Source organism: Crotalus tigris, unplaced genomic scaffold, assembly GCF_016545835.1.
Source record: "Crotalus tigris isolate CLP2741 ecotype Arizona unplaced genomic scaffold, ASM1654583v1 scf7180000018103.2265978, whole genome shotgun sequence".
NCBI lineage: Eukaryota > Metazoa > Chordata > Lepidosauria > Squamata > Viperidae > Crotalus > Crotalus tigris.
Window position 1 is genome coordinate 1,049,280 of NW_024096824.1, and position 17,624 is coordinate 1,066,903.

The following is a 17,624-nucleotide window of genomic DNA, read 5'->3' on the forward strand; positions in this document are numbered from 1 at the left end:
TTAAGATGTGTTTATAGAGGTTTTAGTATTATACCATTGGGCTAGCAATGGTATAATACTAGCAATTTAGTTACAGTATTTTATCTCCCTTACAAGTGAAAGTGTTATTATTGAAATGGATGTAATTTTTCCTGATTGTGCTTTATGTTGGACTATGATTAAAATAAACATTTGATTCCTAAAGAAAAGTTCATTTTTTAACCATCAAGATTATATTTTTAAGTTTCCCTTGTCCTTAGAGTCGATAATTTCCAGCTGTTTAATGTTATTGTTTCATCCAGCAGAATTTTCCATCATGGTCTTGCAGAGATTTTAAAACATCATAAGGATTTTAGCAGTCTAAAGTCTCCTGGCACGGCCTATTCTTCCTGGACAACAGCCATTCCCCCTGAATCATGCTGTCAAAGATTGAGACCTAGAGAAATGTTGAATGACTCTCGCTTAGGTTTCTATAGATGATGGATGCATTTGAAGAATCCAGGGTTTTAAACTGCAAATCATAAGATAATGTTTCTTATGAGTTATGGTTTCTTCTTTGCCAAATGGAAGGGGGGAAATTGATGTTCCCATCTTCTCAGAATTAGCTAGAAGACTGTGGCCTTTGAGAATGGAGATGTCCATGAGAAATATCCCCTTTACTCTCTGCTTAAGCAAACAGGGCCATCCACCTCCACTATAAGAAATGCCTGGACTCAAGGTTAACTTAGGTGCTGTACCAGGGAGACAAGCACACTGCAGCATACTAAATTCTGAGGGATAATGTACCAATATACCACAGGTGAATGAGAACTCTCCAATTTTGGAGGGGCTATGTGCACAATTTGGATCTTTAAGGAATATCCATATCTCAGGTGCCACCAAAATTAACTACTGTGAGGAAGGTGATCCAACTGCAAGATGGTGGAATCAAAATCTTTTCTCTACACATAGAAGTGTTACACATCTTTCAATCTTCCACCTATGCTCCATTTCTGATTCCTTTCTCCCCACCTTCCCGGATATCTGCTACATTGTTTTCCCTCCCAAACCCCCATAGCTCAGGTTCTGTTTTTTTTAATACCCTTCCATGAATTCCTCACCTCCCATAGCTTTTTATACTATTTCTGTTTTTTATACTATTTCTTTTACTTATTTAATCAGATAAAAACAGCTCCTCCCCTATATGTCTTTTTGCTTGCTTGTTTTTGACAGCTGGATGCACTGCATAACAAAATTATGCCTTGAAGTCCCCATCCATCTTTTTCCTTTGAAATATCTGAGTCTACATGAGATCCAGAAGTATTACGTAGAAATAAATAAAAATGGTGGCTGGAGGCTAGAAATTTCCAGTGGAACACTGTAATTTTCTTTTTTTTTTAGGAATTTACAGTGGGTAAATTCATGTTCTAGAATTGTTATTATTATTCATCTTCATATTTCTTCTCACACTTGACTTTATAATTGATATGCCATGTTTTTGAATAGGTCACCATTCAGATTTAGAAATACAACTTTATAACAGGGAGATTAATATTGATAAAATTCCTTCTTTTAATGTACTTTAACAATTAAACGCAAATAGCCTTACCATCTTTCTCAAATGGAATGGATTGTGCTCTTTTGCCCGTTTTTCAGACAGTGTTTGCATATATTCAGCAAGTCTCTGTTTTCGTTTTCTTTTCATCCAAGCATGTAACTCTTTTTTATCCTTCTCAGCTTTATATGTCTGCTTACATGGTATATTTGAAAGACTGAAATAACAAAGTCAGACTCTATAACATTATTTTTTTTACATCATGATTCTTAACTAAGATAGGAGTAGATACCTTTGAGCACATTTTGCTACCAAATATTCAATGCCTCTAAAATCATGCAGTGGAAATGAATTATTTCAGAAGTTGGTAAGGCCATTGTTATTTAAGGGGGGGAAAACCAAGTCAAAGTAAAAATATTACAAACTGCTGTAATTTACTGGAAAAAAATATGACTACAATTCATACATAAAGTGTTCTTTTCTCCCTTTTTCTATTGTCATTTAGAGATAAACATTAGTTCCAATTATTTAACTGACTGGTGGAAATCCTAAATGTGGAAGCTAGCAACTCCATCTGCCCATGCATATTGATCAATTCATAGTCTGTTTGTCATCAGATAGGTGAGCATCTCTATTCGGAATCAACAGCCACTACACAGTTAAAGTTGAAAGTGACTCTTTAGATATCAAGACACAAAGATAGGTGTAATTACAATGAAGCTGCTTTCTTCATGTGTATATACGTAACAAGAATGACTACAGATGGTAAATTATCAAATCTTTACTCCTAGGTGCATCATACAACCTGACATTTGCAACACAGCATCATCGGTATGTAGATCAAAGTTATTAAAAGTATCAATATAATATTACCTGGCCATTTTTCTAGCTTGAGTTTCTGTAAGGCCCAGCTCTGAAGGAGAAACACCATTCTCCACTATAAGATCATTAATAATGTCCAAAACATCACTCAAGCCAGTGATTCGAAGGCGATCTTCTGAACATCTATCGAAAAAAATTAAAATTGCTGCAAACTGGAAAGCTACTTTTAAAAATACACAGAGATCCAATAACACTACAATAACTCTAAATCTTTACATAAAAATAATAACTGAAATATAAGGACACATGCTATGAATATTCAAGTATAGGCAAAAGATGGGTTTTAGTAATTTTCTTACGCTACAGGTCATCCTTGCTTAACGTCTATTCATCCAGTGATCATTCGGACTTACAACGGCACTGAACAAATCGTTGTTAAGGGTGTTACAGTGCCCAATCAGTCACACCATCAGAATTCAGGATCTTGGTAACCAGCCTGCATCAACAACCATAGCGTGGACTTCAGCTCTATCAATCATCTCTTTCTTCTATCATCTCTGTCTTTTTGGCAGCCCTGCACATTTCTGTGACCTACTCAACCCCCCCCCCCACGACATTTGCCATCTTCTTCCACCTCTGACTTGGAATCCAGGGCCTAGGCATAGGCACAGTCCTGGGATGCACAGGGTGAGCTTGGCAAGGCAGCCGAACCTGATCTGCCAAAGGGAACTCACTAGGCCTTGCTGGGGAAGAGGCAGGGGGACAGAACCAGCAGACCATACAGGGCAGGAGAAGCATAAGGGCTGCTGCAGGCAGGCCTCTAATGTGCGGGTGGGCGAAAAAGTGGTGGGAGAGATTTCTGATTTCCTGCCAGCTTCTCCATTGCTCCCGATTGTGGAAAGTTGGAAAAATGTTAGAAATTATAAACACGTGACCATGACTTGCTGCAACGCCGTAATCACGAGTTGCGCATTGAGCATCCAGATCATGGTCCCATGACCGCAAGAAAGCAGTGATAGCTGGAATCTCTGAACTGATTACAAGTCCCCCTCATTCAGTGTCATCATAACTCTGAATGGTTGCTGAACAAGTAGTTGTATCCTAAGTCAAATTTGGCTCTTCAATAAAAACTTTAGTAAATATCTATAATCTCTATAAAAGAACTTCTTCCTATAATTTTGAAATCTGCCACTAAGTAGAGGATAGAATTTATTTTCAAAACTGGTATACTGATAGCGAAGTGATAGGAAAGTTTCCCAATATGATTCTTCCCACTTCAGTAAATGCTTCTGAAATATTTTCTCATACATACCTCTCATCTTGTTCTTCCATTTTAAAACTAACATCTATAAAAAACAAAAAAACAGAAATCATCACTAACTTTTAGGGTTAATAAAAATAAACCAACTTTTAGCCTGGCTAAACATATAACAGCAAAATATTAATCACTCAAAATAATATTTCCTTTCCAATCAAGTCAAAGAATGTCATGGATCACTGACTGAGACTTCCTTATGCAATGTGCTGTAAAATAAATGGGCTGAGGCTATTACTATGACTGAGCCGTGGTGGTGCAGTGGTTAGAATGCAGTATTGCAGGCTAATAGGGCCGACTGCCAGCAGTTTGATTCTCACCGGCTCAAGGTTGACTCAGCCTTCCATCCTTCCGAGGTCAGTAAAATGAGGGCCCAGATTGTTGGGGGCCATATGCTGACTCTGTAAACTGCTTAGAGAGGGCTGTAGAGAACTGTGAAGCAGTGTATAAGTCTAATTGCTATTGCTACTTTGTTATAGTAAATATTGGCCCATAGAATTTAAAAAGCTCTTCTGTCATTTGATAAATAGACCAACCTTCAAGCCTTAATGTCAGATATCTTGTTCACAAACTGATACAAGATTACAACTTTTATATCACATGACCAGGGGGATGCTGCAACTGTCCCAAGTAGTAGTAGTAAAGTTGGAAGGGACCTTGGAGGTCATCTAGTCCAACCCCCTGCTCAGGCAGGAAACCCTACACCATTTCGGACAAATGGCTGTCCAGTCTCTTCTTAAAAACTTCCAGTGTTGGAGCATTTACTGCTTCTGGAGGCAAGCTGTTCCACTGATTAATTGTTCTCACTTCAGGAAGTTTCTCCTTAATTCTAGGTTGCTTCTCTCCTTGATTAGTTTCCACCCGTTGCTTCTTTTCATTTGATGCTAGCAAACTTCATGTTGTAATATAACATGGCTCTATGAAGACTTTGTGACAATGTAATCAAGTTGCAAGGCAAAGCAATTTTATAAAAGAAAACTATCCTGGGATATTTATATTATTTTCTCTAGTATATTTTATAAAAAAATTAGCAGGTTACAGAACGTAAATAACAAAACAGAAGATACCAAGTTGCTAATCTGGGCTACAGAGATGGAGACGGCCAGCCAGGAGAATCAGATTCATAGGTCAATATCATTCCTAGTACAGGTAGGATTGTCATCATTGTTAAATAAACCACCGTAGTTAAGGGAAACATGCAGCCATTAAAAAAGCTAGCTTCTCCCATTAACTCTGCTTGTTAGAAGCTCCCTAGGAAGGTTGCAAATGATAATTCAAGACCCCAAGATGCTGCAACCATTGTAAATACATGCCAGTTGCCAAGGATCCGAATTTTTCACAGGACTGTGTGGATGCTCTAATGATTTTAATGTGAAAACTGGGCATAAGTCCCTTTTTTCAGTATTGTTATAACTTTGAATGATTGCTAAACAAATAGCTGTAAGTTGAGTATTACCTGTATTTAAATAATAAATCAACAAAATAAAATACTAAGAAAAAATAATTTCATTCTCTTGAATTCTAAAGGCAGAAACTGGTAAAGAAGTTGCAGTTATAGAAGATCAACAAAAAATTAGTTGCAAACAAATGTGAGCTTTCATATCTCATATTTTTGAAAGAATTAAAGTGTTTCTACTCAAATTCCTGTTCAGCATACCTCACTGGTTCATGTTAAGTTTAGCAGCCTCAGAAAGCCATAAATATGGCTACAGTACATGAAATTATTATTTCAGAAATATTATGAGTATAGAGATTTCATTAAGTGGCAAAATCTAGCTGACCTCAACTGATGCCTCAAAGCTAAACACTATTGGATCTGATCAGAACTTGAAGAGGGCATTGCCAAGAAATCCCAAAGCTGTGAAGTAGACTGATAAGTCAAAGCCAACATCCAAAAAGAAAGTAACGACAAATTGTTCCTATACTGTTCTCAAAAAGACAACATGCACGTTTCTGCTGAGGACATTAGGAGTCAAGCTTGAATCAAAGATATCTTTATGAAGGCTGAATTATTATACACTTTCCAAATTTCAGAACTGTTAATTGATTCATGTAAAAATATGGATACATTATCAGTAAATAACATATTCTATAAACAATTAAAAAGATGTTTGCAAAATCATGAAATAAAATGCAAGAACCAAAAAAGAGTAGTACCAGAATACAGTTTGTTGACCCTGGGATGATCAGCGGCTGATACTGAAGGTGAAACAGAAGGTGTATTTAAGGCAATGAAATGATTTGGAGAAGATTCTGCTTCTAAGAAATCTTTCTCCTCCATAAAATTCTCCACTATTACACGGGTTGAGTAACGTTCTATTTTAACAGAAGAACAGAGTGAAACCAAAGTTAAAAGAAGTACAAAATAAAAAGATAGGCAACATTCAGGAGAGAAGCTGTGTTCCTCTCTTACAGCAAGTACAACAAAGCATTAATGGCAGATTTATTATGGCACTGAGGGGCTATGTTCCTTGGAAACTCAGGACATGCTTACTGATACCATCGTATCTTTAAAAAAAAATCAAGAGATTTCAGTAGCACAACAACTCTTTTATCAACTGCAGCTGTTACGTCAACTATCAGTCACACAAGATGAAAACAATTTGGCCACACTTAACGTCTACTGGTGGGTTCCCAAATTTCTGGGGTCCAAAACAGAGTTGTAAGACTTGCAATAGTGGCAAATATCTGTAGCTTGGGTGTAGGATGAGGGTGAAGGCTTGTTCTCCCAGCTTGTAGGTTGGTTTCTGGATGTTTTGTTACCAGGCTAGGTAACATCTTCAGTAGAGTTTAGGGGATGTCAGTGTTCTATTTATAAGGGCTTCAGGTGTGGGTGTGTCAAGTGAAGGTCTTGTGATGGGTCAAGTGTAAGTTATCAGTGAGAGGCTTGATACACCTTGAAGCCCTTATAAACAGAAGAGCACTGACACTGACATCCCCTAAACTCTGCTGAAGATGTTACCTAGCCTGGTAACGAAATGTTCAGAAAGCAACCCACAAGCTCGGAGAATAAATCTTCACCTCTCAGTTATAAGACTGCTGGTTAGAGTTCAAAGACTAAGTAACATTATAACCAGAATTAATCAATTTCTATACTCAGTTCCAGTTCTGGCTTTGATCTTTAAAATGTGTCCTAGGATTATGAACATTTATTCAACCATTTGTTCAGTTATGATTCTTATGACTGATCCTTCATGTTCCATCTGTCGGAAGATCTCTATGGTCATTTGATCATGATCAAGTGATTACTTGATTATAACAATCCACAATCACATGATTGTGATTTCTGACATTCCCTGCTCACTTTCCACAAGCAAAATCAATGGTGAAGCCTGCAGAAAATCGTAAGTTGTAATCATGTGAATTTAAGATCCCACGTCATCCTTGGGTTATGTTGACAACTGGGACTGCTCAAATTGCCGTTACTAAGTGATGCAGTCACATGACACTGTGATTTATGACTGCACAGCTTAGTGATGGAAATTCTGGTCCCAATTGCCATTGTAACCAAAGACCAGTCTTCTCTTCTTCCACATATATCTACTAAATCTACTCTATGGGTTCTTATTATGTAAAAGGAGATATACTCTGAATCACCTTTTCCTTTGCATATCTAATTGCCATGTAGCCATAATATCTTCAATCAGTAAGGCTCACCTGCTTTGCAAAGCTTAACTCCAGGTGCAAAGAACAATATGTCATTTTCTTCTTGATCAGATATCACATCTTTTATTGTTTCCCCAAACTGTAAAAAAGAGACACTTGTGACATGCAGCATTTCTCCCCTAAAATATTTATATAATAAACATTTGTCTAAGGCTATTATTTCAAGAGCATGTCTTTTCTGAGCATCAATTTCCCATTTCAATTAATATGATTCTAAGGTTGGCCCAAATATATTGAAAAAAAATACAACTGCGGCTGTTAATATTAAAAAGCCCCACTTTCTTTGCTGATTTTTGTTCACATTTGCAGACATTTCTTTTATAAATTAGAAAGTATATCTATGCTTTTAATACTGAGTTTATTACAGTTTATTATTTTTGTCACAATGAAAGTTTTAATAAAATTCTACACTTATATATTATTGCATCTGAATTTTTTTATAGAAATTGATTACAATTAATTAAAATTGATTACTGATCAATGAAGCATTGTTTTCAGTCTCAGTAAATTCATTTATACCCCTGCCTTTCATACAGTTTTCTAAGCAACTCACTACCAGACAGAAATCTTGTATCATATCAAAGACGTGTGCTTTCTTCTCCAGTTGAAAGTACATATACAGGTAATCCTTGACTTACAACAGTTCATTTAGTGACCATTCGAAGTTACAACGGCCCTGAAAAAAGTGAGCTAAGATCATTTTTCACACTTATGACCACTGCAGCATCCCTATGGTCACGTGATTTATATTCAGACGCTTGGCAACTGACTCACGTTTATGACAGTTGCAGTGTTCCAGAGTCATGTGATCCCCTTTTGCAACTTTCTGACAAGCAAAATGAATAAGGAAACCAGATTTACTTAGCAACTGTGTTACCAATGTAAGAACTGCAGTGATTCACATAACAAATCTGGCGAGAAAAGTCATAACATGGGGCAAAATTTACTAACAAATTTCTCACTTAACAATTAAAAACTTTGGGCTGTTGTTACAAGTTGAAGACTACCTGTAATTGTAATCTATTTAAATAGATATTCTGGAAGAGAAGGATTTAAACATTAGTAAGACCATGAACTGAAATATACCAATTTAGTAGTGCTGTATTCTTTCTCCATTCTTTCTGCCAAATTTTGTAAGTACGACAGCTGTCTATCCATTTCTTGTAGTTTTCCAGAAAAATGCCGTCTACTGATCTTTTGACCCAACTGTCCTGTGTAAATACTGGGAAAATCTTCACAAAGGAGATTTGAGGTAAGACGATCACCCGCAGTTTCTTCCTCTGTTATTCTTGGTGGTAGCAGAGACAATTCAATTTCGAGACTCTTTTCTTTCAATCAAAGAAAAAAAAGTGCAAAATATTTCCAAATGCAGCCAATTACAGGGTTTAATTAAAAGTCACAATAAAGTGTTATTTATCTACAAGCTCTCAGCATAAAGAGATACAGATGTTACGTTCCTGTATGAGGTTTTATATGACCCCTCCCCCCAGTGTTCCCCCGGGTACATTTTAAAATATTACAAAACAAAAATTGTAGATGTTTACCTTGTCTCTCAAACTCATCCAGGGGTAATGCACCGGTAACAGAGACTGCTGGATAATGCAGCTTTGTAGAAGCTGAGAATTCAGACTTCACAGGATGTGTGACAATAGGCTGTGCAGCAGGCTCAAATTTAACTGGCAAATTATTGAGAAGGTCACCAGCCTCTATATCGGTCACACTGATATATCTCTGTTCAGCCTACAGCATAGATTAAAAAACAAATAAACAAACCAAAAATTTTAGGTAGCAAACAATGTTAAACTAGTACATATTTATAAAACTGTATTGAGGAACTGAACCTCTCTTCCCGTAATTGACAATTTACTGAATAGACAGACTTATGACTGCATTTTCAGGAGACGTTTCTCATTGACTGACCAAATCAGATGAAGATGGCAAAGGTTTCTCTGTAGTTGTGCTCGCTGACTTAAAGTTGACATACAACTCTGGTGGCAAAGTCTGAGGAATGCAAGAAGGTAACAGTTCTAAAGAAGAAAAGAACATGGTTAAAAGTCACCCAAAGTAAGATGCCACTTGGAGAGCCGCAAAAGCTACTTGGAAAGATAAACAGTATTGTGACGAATACTGAAATGCAAAAAATGTAATTGCATAACAAGCCTTTTTCTTTTTAACACCTAAAACAAGGGTAAGCAAACTGATTTCTAAAGTCACGTGTGGTTCTTGAAACTCTTTTGTTAAGGCCCTTGAAGCATCTTACTTGTCGCTTAAAACTGATGGCATGATTTAATCACACTTAGAAGTCAGAAATACATGAACATACAAAAAAAAAAAAACCTGTGATGTAAGCCTTAAAATATATTTACTTAAAAACAAATGAGATTCGTTTTCCCAAATTATGAAAAAATACTAGAAAAATTTGCTTTTGGATAGTTGCTTCCTGGCTTCATCCACCATGACCTTTACCCTCCTCACAAAAAGGGGTTGGGTAGGAATACAACTATCAAAAGGGTGTTCATCCTGATCTTAACTTAAAGTCCAATGAAGATAACAATTGCAGGTATTCTGATTTTCTCTAACAGTGGAAGAAAACCATGAACATGAATTTTAAGTTCTAAACTGCAGGAACAAAACGAACAATACTAAGCATGCTTTGGACACACTAAATTCATCTGCACACCCAAGCCATTAAAATGTAAATGTAAGTGCAAGTTTAATGTTTAATATTAATATTCAAGAGCTCTATATTTTGTACCACAATTTATGCAGCTAAGAGAACAGTAACATATAAATCAATGATAGCATTATATAATAGTAATAAAAACAGTAGACCCTCATTCTTTGGATAAAATAAAATATTCCTTTGCACAACATTATAAAACTAGTACATGACCTCTATCTTTTAAAATTTAAAGACAGTGAAATTTAGTAAAGTACTTTCACAGAATAGATAAACAGAAAGCACACCTGTTGCAGAAGCAGAAGCGGAAGCAAAAATGATTGGCTGATTTTTATTAGTTTCAGCAATTATTTGTTCTGAGTCTGTTATAACATCCTGATGTGATTTTTCAACTTGATTGATGAGAAAAACATATATAAAGTCAGAAAGGTTTAGCAGATAAACATTCTATTTTTCATATGCCAGAGATACTTCTGGTAATAATTAGATTTTATAAGAATTGTTGAATATCTTATGGATAAATTTAAAGTCAGGGGGAAAAAATCAATTTAGAGCAGCTTGTTTCATAAATGGATGATCTGCCTTTGATGGCAATTTAGAAATATATCCTACCCCCCCGACAAGAATTTTTTTTTTTTTTTGATCAGTTCCCCATAAAACAGCGGTTGGGAACTTTCTCAGAAAGCGGACTTCACAAAATAAACATTTTAAAAGAAAAATCTCAACACCAGAATCTCACAATATATTGTGAAGTTCTGCCATTTCAATCTAAATTGTTATGAGATCCATGGCAAAATTTCTGAACTCTCACAAGATCTGGCCATTTTTAGCTTCATTTAATTTTATGGGACCATGTTTCTTATCATTGCTGTACAGTTTCCTTCAGCCCCTCTTTAATTCACCACTGGAGACAGCTTTGTGAAGAAGAAAACAGCAATGGGAGAATAACATTAATAAAAATGTTTTTCTCTCCTTTATGTCAGCAAAAGGCTCATAATGCAGGTCTTGAAACTCTGGATCCCACCATGATAATATTTGTTTATTTTTGAAACACAAAATGTTGTGCTTCTTCAAAAATAATTTGAAAGAAAACACACCTGGTACAGATGCAGAAGCAGAAGTGACTGATTGATTCCCAACAGATTCATCAATGATTTCTTCTGATACAGTTTGTACACTATGAGATGATTTCAGAACTTTATGAGAAAAAACATAAGATCAAGATGAATCAAGAGGAAAATGCATTCTGCTAAATTATTATAAAGGTGCTTATTCCAGAGTGACAGGCTAGATAATTTTGCAGAGCAGAACAAATTTGAGATGCAGAAATAAAAGCGTTTGGATGGGCATTTATCTTACACAACTGTTACTTTGCAATCCACCATTCTGCACAGCTGTTACTTTGCAATCCACCATTTCTCAATATTTGAAAAAATAGACATAAATTTGTGCTCTTAGAAAAAGCAAATTATTTTACCATTTCATTTTCAAAGCTCTAAGTTCTAAGAAAGCAATCACAATAATTTCTTGCAAGAGTTTTACCAGTGTCTGTATTTGTGCTAGCATTCTGCAGATCTGCAGTCTTTTTTCCTACAGAAGCCAGGTAATGTAGTGCCGCTGATGAAATATATGTATCTGATTCTAAAATAATAGAAGATAGGATTATAATCCAATTCAAAAACAAACACACTATTTTATAAGCTATTGCTAATTGCATCACTTCAGCCATTTGCCTGAATTGGACAAAACCTAATTATCTGCTCAGGGGGGTTTATGAAGAATATGAGCAGAACGGTACCCATGTTTAATTTCTTTCCTCTACCAGTCTGCCTACCAATTGTGTTTGTCACCTGCACTTTTTTCCTTAATTTTTTAATGCTGAAAACAAGTAGATAGGATCTGAAAGCAACCCTTCTGATGCTTCTCAGAACACTGGTCTTGATGTACTATTGTTCTGGAGCACGTTGAAGTCAGTAAAGCTGAATTTTGCAGTGTGTGAGTGAGAGAGAGAGAGGAGAGGGAGTAAATGAATTAAAAAGAGACACAAGGTAATAAAGCTTTACTGTCAAATGCTAATTCCTCCCAAACCTGTCTATATTTATGTTCTATTAAATCACTCAAAAGCTTCCGATCCACTACCTGTGAAGGGAGTTTAATTACTTTAGCTATAGCAATAAATCTGGGAATTACAGCCAATTTTAAGATGACATTTTATGTATCCTCATTGCAAGAGTAAATAAATCTGCATTTCTCTGTTCTGTCCAAGCAATCAGTTGATTAGTTGATGGTGAGAATTCCTTTTCCTGGTTGTAGAAGCAGGGGAAAGATTTGTCCTTCCCATCAACAAAGGGAATCATTACAGGTTTGGGTCCCCAGTCCTCAGGAAGGGGACAAGCTTTCTAACAGAATGGGCTCTAATGAAAACGATTTTTAGTTTAACCTATGATTTAAACTGCAATGTACCATATTTATTTTTATGTTTTATAATCTGTACTTGAATGATGCAAGGATAAAAAATGGGATATAAATTCAATACATGCATAAACAATAAACAATTACCGTATTCTCTCTTATAATGACTACAATGCTCTTATAGTTAGCATACTTTAAGGGGAAATTGATAGGACATATTAGCACAAATGAAACATATACAACTCTAAGCCAGAACCTGTTTGAAAATGCATCACTCACCAGTGATTGCACTGTCAGTAAAAATAACCTAAATACAGAGGCCAGGGCAGATTTCTGACAGTTTTCTATGAATCATTTGAGCAGACATTAAGAGCTGCTAGTGCAATGGTTCTCAACCTTTTTAATGCCGCGACCCCCAACCGGTCATAAGTCGAAGACTACTCAACCGGTCGTAAGTCGAGGACTACTCAACTGGTGCAGCACCGCTTGCAGAATGGGACTTTTGGTGGGCTCAGCAGGGCAGAGACAGCCTGGACAATTCCTATTGGCTTTTGAAAGCCAATAGAATTAGACTCCATTCAAGAGAGTCTATTCTATTGGCTTTCAAAAGCCAATAGAATAAAAGGGAGTAGCACAGCTAAGGAAAAGGGGGAAAAAAATGGCGAACTGTGTTGTTTGGCGACCCCTGTGAAATGGTCGTTTGATCCCAAATGGGGTCCCGACCCACAGGTTGAGAACCGCTGTGCTAGTGAGAAATTCTATACACAGTTTATATAGGTAACCATTGCCATTCAAGAGAAATGTAAAACAGTGATATCCTGGAAAGAACATTAAATCTTTCAAGACAATTTTGCTGAAAAAACTTACTTGGTAATGAACTGGCATCACATAGGCCAGCACTTAATTCAGCTTGGGGTTTCTAAGGCAAGAACAAGTATCATTAAACATATACAGGTGATTTAATGTTATTAATATACTTCAATATATTAATATAATTTTTCAGTATGTATTGCTAGGAAACAAGAAGAGTGGATGTAATTACAGTTCCAGGTCAATAAAACAAAATCAGAATTTAAAATACAGAAACACCAGTAAAACCCAAAATTTAAAATTCAAACACACACACACACACACACACCACCTAATTTGAAACAATTAATAAGAAGAGGTGCTGAACAAGGGAAGTTTGGGAAGAGTATGTGGTGGAAGGACTTACTCAAGCAACTTCCTACCTTCCCCGCTGGCTTCCCCATTGATTTTATTGTGGGAAGTTGCCATGGAAGATCACAAATTGTGATAGCATGATTGCAAGATGCTGCAATTATAAATGTGAATCAGTTGCCAAGCACTCAAATCATGATCATGTGACCATGGGGAGGCTGGGATGGCTGGAACTCCAAGGATCGGTCATAACCTCCACTCATTCAGCACTGTTGCTAACTTCAAACAATTGCTGAATGAGTGACTGTTAACTGAGGACTATTTGCATGTTTTTCAATTCACAAATTACAGTACCTAGTTACCATTTTCTATAGCATATCATTCTTCCGCATTTAATCTGCTTCTGTGAGTCCCATCATCAGTCAAAAACAATGCAAAGGGAATACATGAAGTTATGTAGTTCAAATGTATATACTGCATGTTGAATAATTTTCTCAATTTGGAAAGTCTCTTATATTCTAACAAGATATATTTGATGCTTCTTTCTTAAATTAAAGATGATAAAATGTTTTGTCGTAGAACTATTATGTCCTGACCACATTAAATTTGTCTTTACAGACAAATGAGGGTTTTTTTTTTCTGGAACATTAGCAAACACAAACCAGAGTGAAAATGAATGAATAGAAAAAAGTGGACTAGTGCATTACTAGTCCACTTCTATACCATGTTTTACTATATTTTACTTTAAAACCAAACAATATAATGAAGATAATCATCAATTAACGTTTTCTTATTGCTTGCCTTTGTTGGCTTTACAGCATCAGGAAGAACAGAAGAATCATTTTGTTGATTAGTCACAATGGCTTTCATTTTTTCTTCCTTCTCCTTGATCCGATTTTCAATACGTCTCTTCTGCCTAGGGTGATAATAATATAGAAATACGTTGTTTGAAAAATTATCAGAATGTTTCAGACTCAGTCCTACTCATCTGGCACAGGGCCTCCAAAGCAGAATGATATATAATAAACGATATTGGGGTGACGCTAGTGAGGTAATACGAGAATAGAACTAGCTATATCAACTATCGGGTCACAAGAAACATAATCAATATTTTCTTAACATATGGAAAAACTACATTTGGTCTAAACTGCAGCATTTGTTACTTTACAAGAAAAGTTCTCCTCTCTTTACTACAAGAACTAATGCAATTGCGACCAGATTTTGGTACATAGGATTAAACGTTTGGTTTTTACCTTTTCTTATTATTCCTAACTTGTCTTGCTTCGTTTAGTTTAATATTAGCTTTCAATAACTGTATCTGCTTGGGATGCTCTTTATGCTCCGGGTACTGAACAATATGCTGGCTTTGTTCAAATGCAATCAGATCTTGAAGGGGAATGAGTTTCGGTATCTGAAACTGTTCATAAAACAAGAGAGATCATAAATAAATTCAAGTTTCCCTTTCAATATTTGGGGAGCAAATTAAGTTGAGAAATACTTCATTTATGAACTTAAATGAAAGTGCTATTATGACATCTAAATTAAAATAATACACACATTTTATAAAACAATTACCTTGGTTAGTGGAGGTAAATTAGAATAAAGCAATGGTAATCCTGTCTGTCCAGGGGGTGCTCTGCAATCTGTAGTTTTTGTTGTAAGCTTAACTGGTAAACATTTGGATTGTGGGCTGGTCTTCAGATATAGCAAAGGAATTTCAGTAAAATGCCCATGTGCTTGATGTGAATTAATTTCATTGTCAACCAATGGTTTTTCTGCCCTTAGATATTCATGGAAGGGTTGTAACGGTGCTGAATCTTCCTTTTTTCCATATTCATCTATAGGAAACTGTTTGGAAATCCTTGTCTTGACTGGTTCTGCCCAACGCTTTGTCTGCTTTTGTGCCTGGTTTATAACATTTTGATCATAACAGTTCAAGTTTAGATGTGCTCTTGTCTCACTTGTGGGTTCTGACATTTGTAAACTGGGAGGATTTTGTGCCAGAGAAGGTGAGGGGCCCCAGGCTTCTCTTGGTCCTGATGATGATCCAGAGGATCTGCGGCGTATTACTGGACAGAAATTGAATGGCTGAAATTGATAATTTGTTTTTAGCTTAAGCAAAGGAAATCCCTCTGCATTATTTAACGGTTTTGCCACTGGAATAAGCTTTGGTTTCTTCTCAGGATTTAGGGAAATAGATAATAGAGGAAATGGCCTGGCTGGATTCTGATGAGGTGAGCTTTGACGTGGCAGCCTCAATCTTGCACCAATAGACTCACTCTCTCGTAACGCTGAAGAATCAGTCATATGCACAGACCTCTACATAAGGCAAAAGATAACAAATGTAAGGTTTTTGTTATAATAATACTGGATGATCACATCCAACAACAACCTCAAATATGAGTTTTAAAACTTTAAAAATCTCAGCAACTCACTGTGTTATTTTCATCCTGGTTCTGATCAGGTAAGTTCTTTTCTTCCTGAGAACTGTTATTTTTCTGGCCAACATTCCAATTGTTTTCTAGAGTTGGTATCTGATGCTCAGTAGGTTTTTGCACACCATCAGCTGGCTGCATGGGAGGAGATCGATGGACATTATTTGCTTCAGTGTTTGAAGCCCAGTTTCTTCCTAATGGAAAAGGTTGAGGTTGCTGCATTTGCTGTGATGTACTTGGCAAGTTGGCAAATCCAACTATTTGCATGAGGCTCAGATAATTAATCTGCTGTAGCTAGAATGTAAGAAATTAATAAATTTAGAGGTAAAAGCCACAATATTACCCTGCTTCAATAACCACAATGTTATGACCCTTGCATTAAGTTTTAGGAAAAGTGACCATTTAAGAATATAAGATAATTTTAAGGGCAGTAAAGATAGGAGCCGAATAATATCAAACATTTAGCTGCATAGCCACATTAGGAATAGTTGTAGCTTATATTTTAAGTACGGGTAGCGTGTTTGTAGAATTTTCACTGTGTTTTACTCATCTATAAAAATATTTCCACTGAAGCCAACTACTTGTGTCACACATGCAGTTGTACAACTAATGCACAGTAGGGTAAATAGCATTGTTCCAAATAGGCTTACCTGCAGCTGTACTTCTAATCTCTATGCAATGAACAGATTATTTGAAGAATAAAGAAACTCTGGCTTCAAACTCAACTAGCAACAATGTGCTATTCTTGGAAGCATTACCGAATTTGTAATGCCATCATCTTCTGGGATGTTTAATCGTCAATCATTCTCTTCCCAGTTTAGCCATCAGCTAAAATAACTAAACCAACATCAACCAAGCTTGATCCTGCCTAGTTTTCAACTTCTGAGGCATAATAAAGGAGTACAGCTGCATTGGGCAAAATAATTATAATGCAGTTGGCTATTTTAAACTTACTGGAAGCATTCTGAACTCAAAGCAGGCTTTTCTGCACTTGGAAAATTTATTTGGTGAGAGTCGGACAGTCCAGTTCAAGCTCAAAATATTTTGAACTCAAAACATTTTGCATACTTACTTCTACAAAGCAATGTCTTTTGCTATGTTCTGAATTTTGTTTGATATTTTTTAAATGTTTATTGTTAAGAAAACCACTAGCTATTTATTTTCTGTAGCAGATTAGAATTTCTTTTTAAATGGTTTTCTTAGAATTGGTTAGCAACTCAGCTTTTGTATTTACAGAAACGTTAGTTCCGGAATCCTTTGGACACTTACGCCCCTATTTTAATTTTGAAATACAATTCTGAAAGATAATAAACAGTAATATAGGAGATAAAATAGTGGCTTCTTAACATAAAAAGTAATTAAGAATTTCAACACCTTATACATTTCAAAACATCACCCATTTTCATTAAAAAAAACCATTGGTATGGCCTGAATTCTGGCTGGAAAGTTATATACCAGGACTTTCTATAGATAATAAATAGCACTGGAGACAAAACTGTGCTGTGGCATCCTATGGCATAGGTGCCAGGATCCTGGAACATAGGAACCTAATTCTATTCTCAAAAAACTGTCCGCACAATCAAGAATAGAAACTCCATAGTATAGTGCTCCTATCCCTGA

The 17,624-nt window shown here is 36.1% G+C and overlaps 1 protein-coding gene across 9 annotated transcripts in view; it reads right to left on the bottom strand.

Annotated features, from left to right (window-relative positions):
- Positions 1–17,624, bottom strand: part of CPLANE1 (ciliogenesis and planar polarity effector 1) — a 69,266-nt gene that overhangs the window by 16,132 nt on the left and 35,510 nt on the right. For 6 of the 9 annotated variants that reach the window (XM_039347913.1, XM_039347911.1, XM_039347909.1 and 3 more), the window contains 16 exons: positions 16,005–16,298; positions 15,145–15,888; positions 14,823–14,986; positions 14,371–14,485; positions 13,276–13,327; positions 11,539–11,637; positions 11,094–11,192; positions 10,284–10,388; positions 9,237–9,343; positions 8,861–9,056; positions 8,403–8,644; positions 7,308–7,395; positions 5,808–5,966; positions 3,648–3,681; positions 2,387–2,518; positions 1,568–1,730 (listed from right to left, as the gene is read on the bottom strand). In XM_039347913.1, coding sequence (XP_039203847.1) covers positions 1,568–1,730; positions 2,387–2,518; positions 3,648–3,681; positions 5,808–5,966; positions 7,308–7,395; positions 8,403–8,644; positions 8,861–9,056; positions 9,237–9,343; positions 10,284–10,388; positions 11,094–11,192; positions 11,539–11,637; positions 13,276–13,327; positions 14,371–14,485; positions 14,823–14,986; positions 15,145–15,888; positions 16,005–16,298 — 2,793 coding nt within the window. The remainder of the gene's footprint in view (positions 1–1,567; positions 1,731–2,386; positions 2,519–3,647; positions 3,682–5,807; positions 5,967–7,307; positions 7,396–8,402; positions 8,645–8,860; positions 9,057–9,236; positions 9,344–10,283; positions 10,389–11,093; positions 11,193–11,538; positions 11,638–13,275; positions 13,328–14,370; positions 14,486–14,822; positions 14,987–15,144; positions 15,889–16,004; positions 16,299–17,624) is intronic. The other 3 variants (XM_039347915.1, XM_039347912.1, XM_039347916.1) reach the window with 3 other exon arrangements.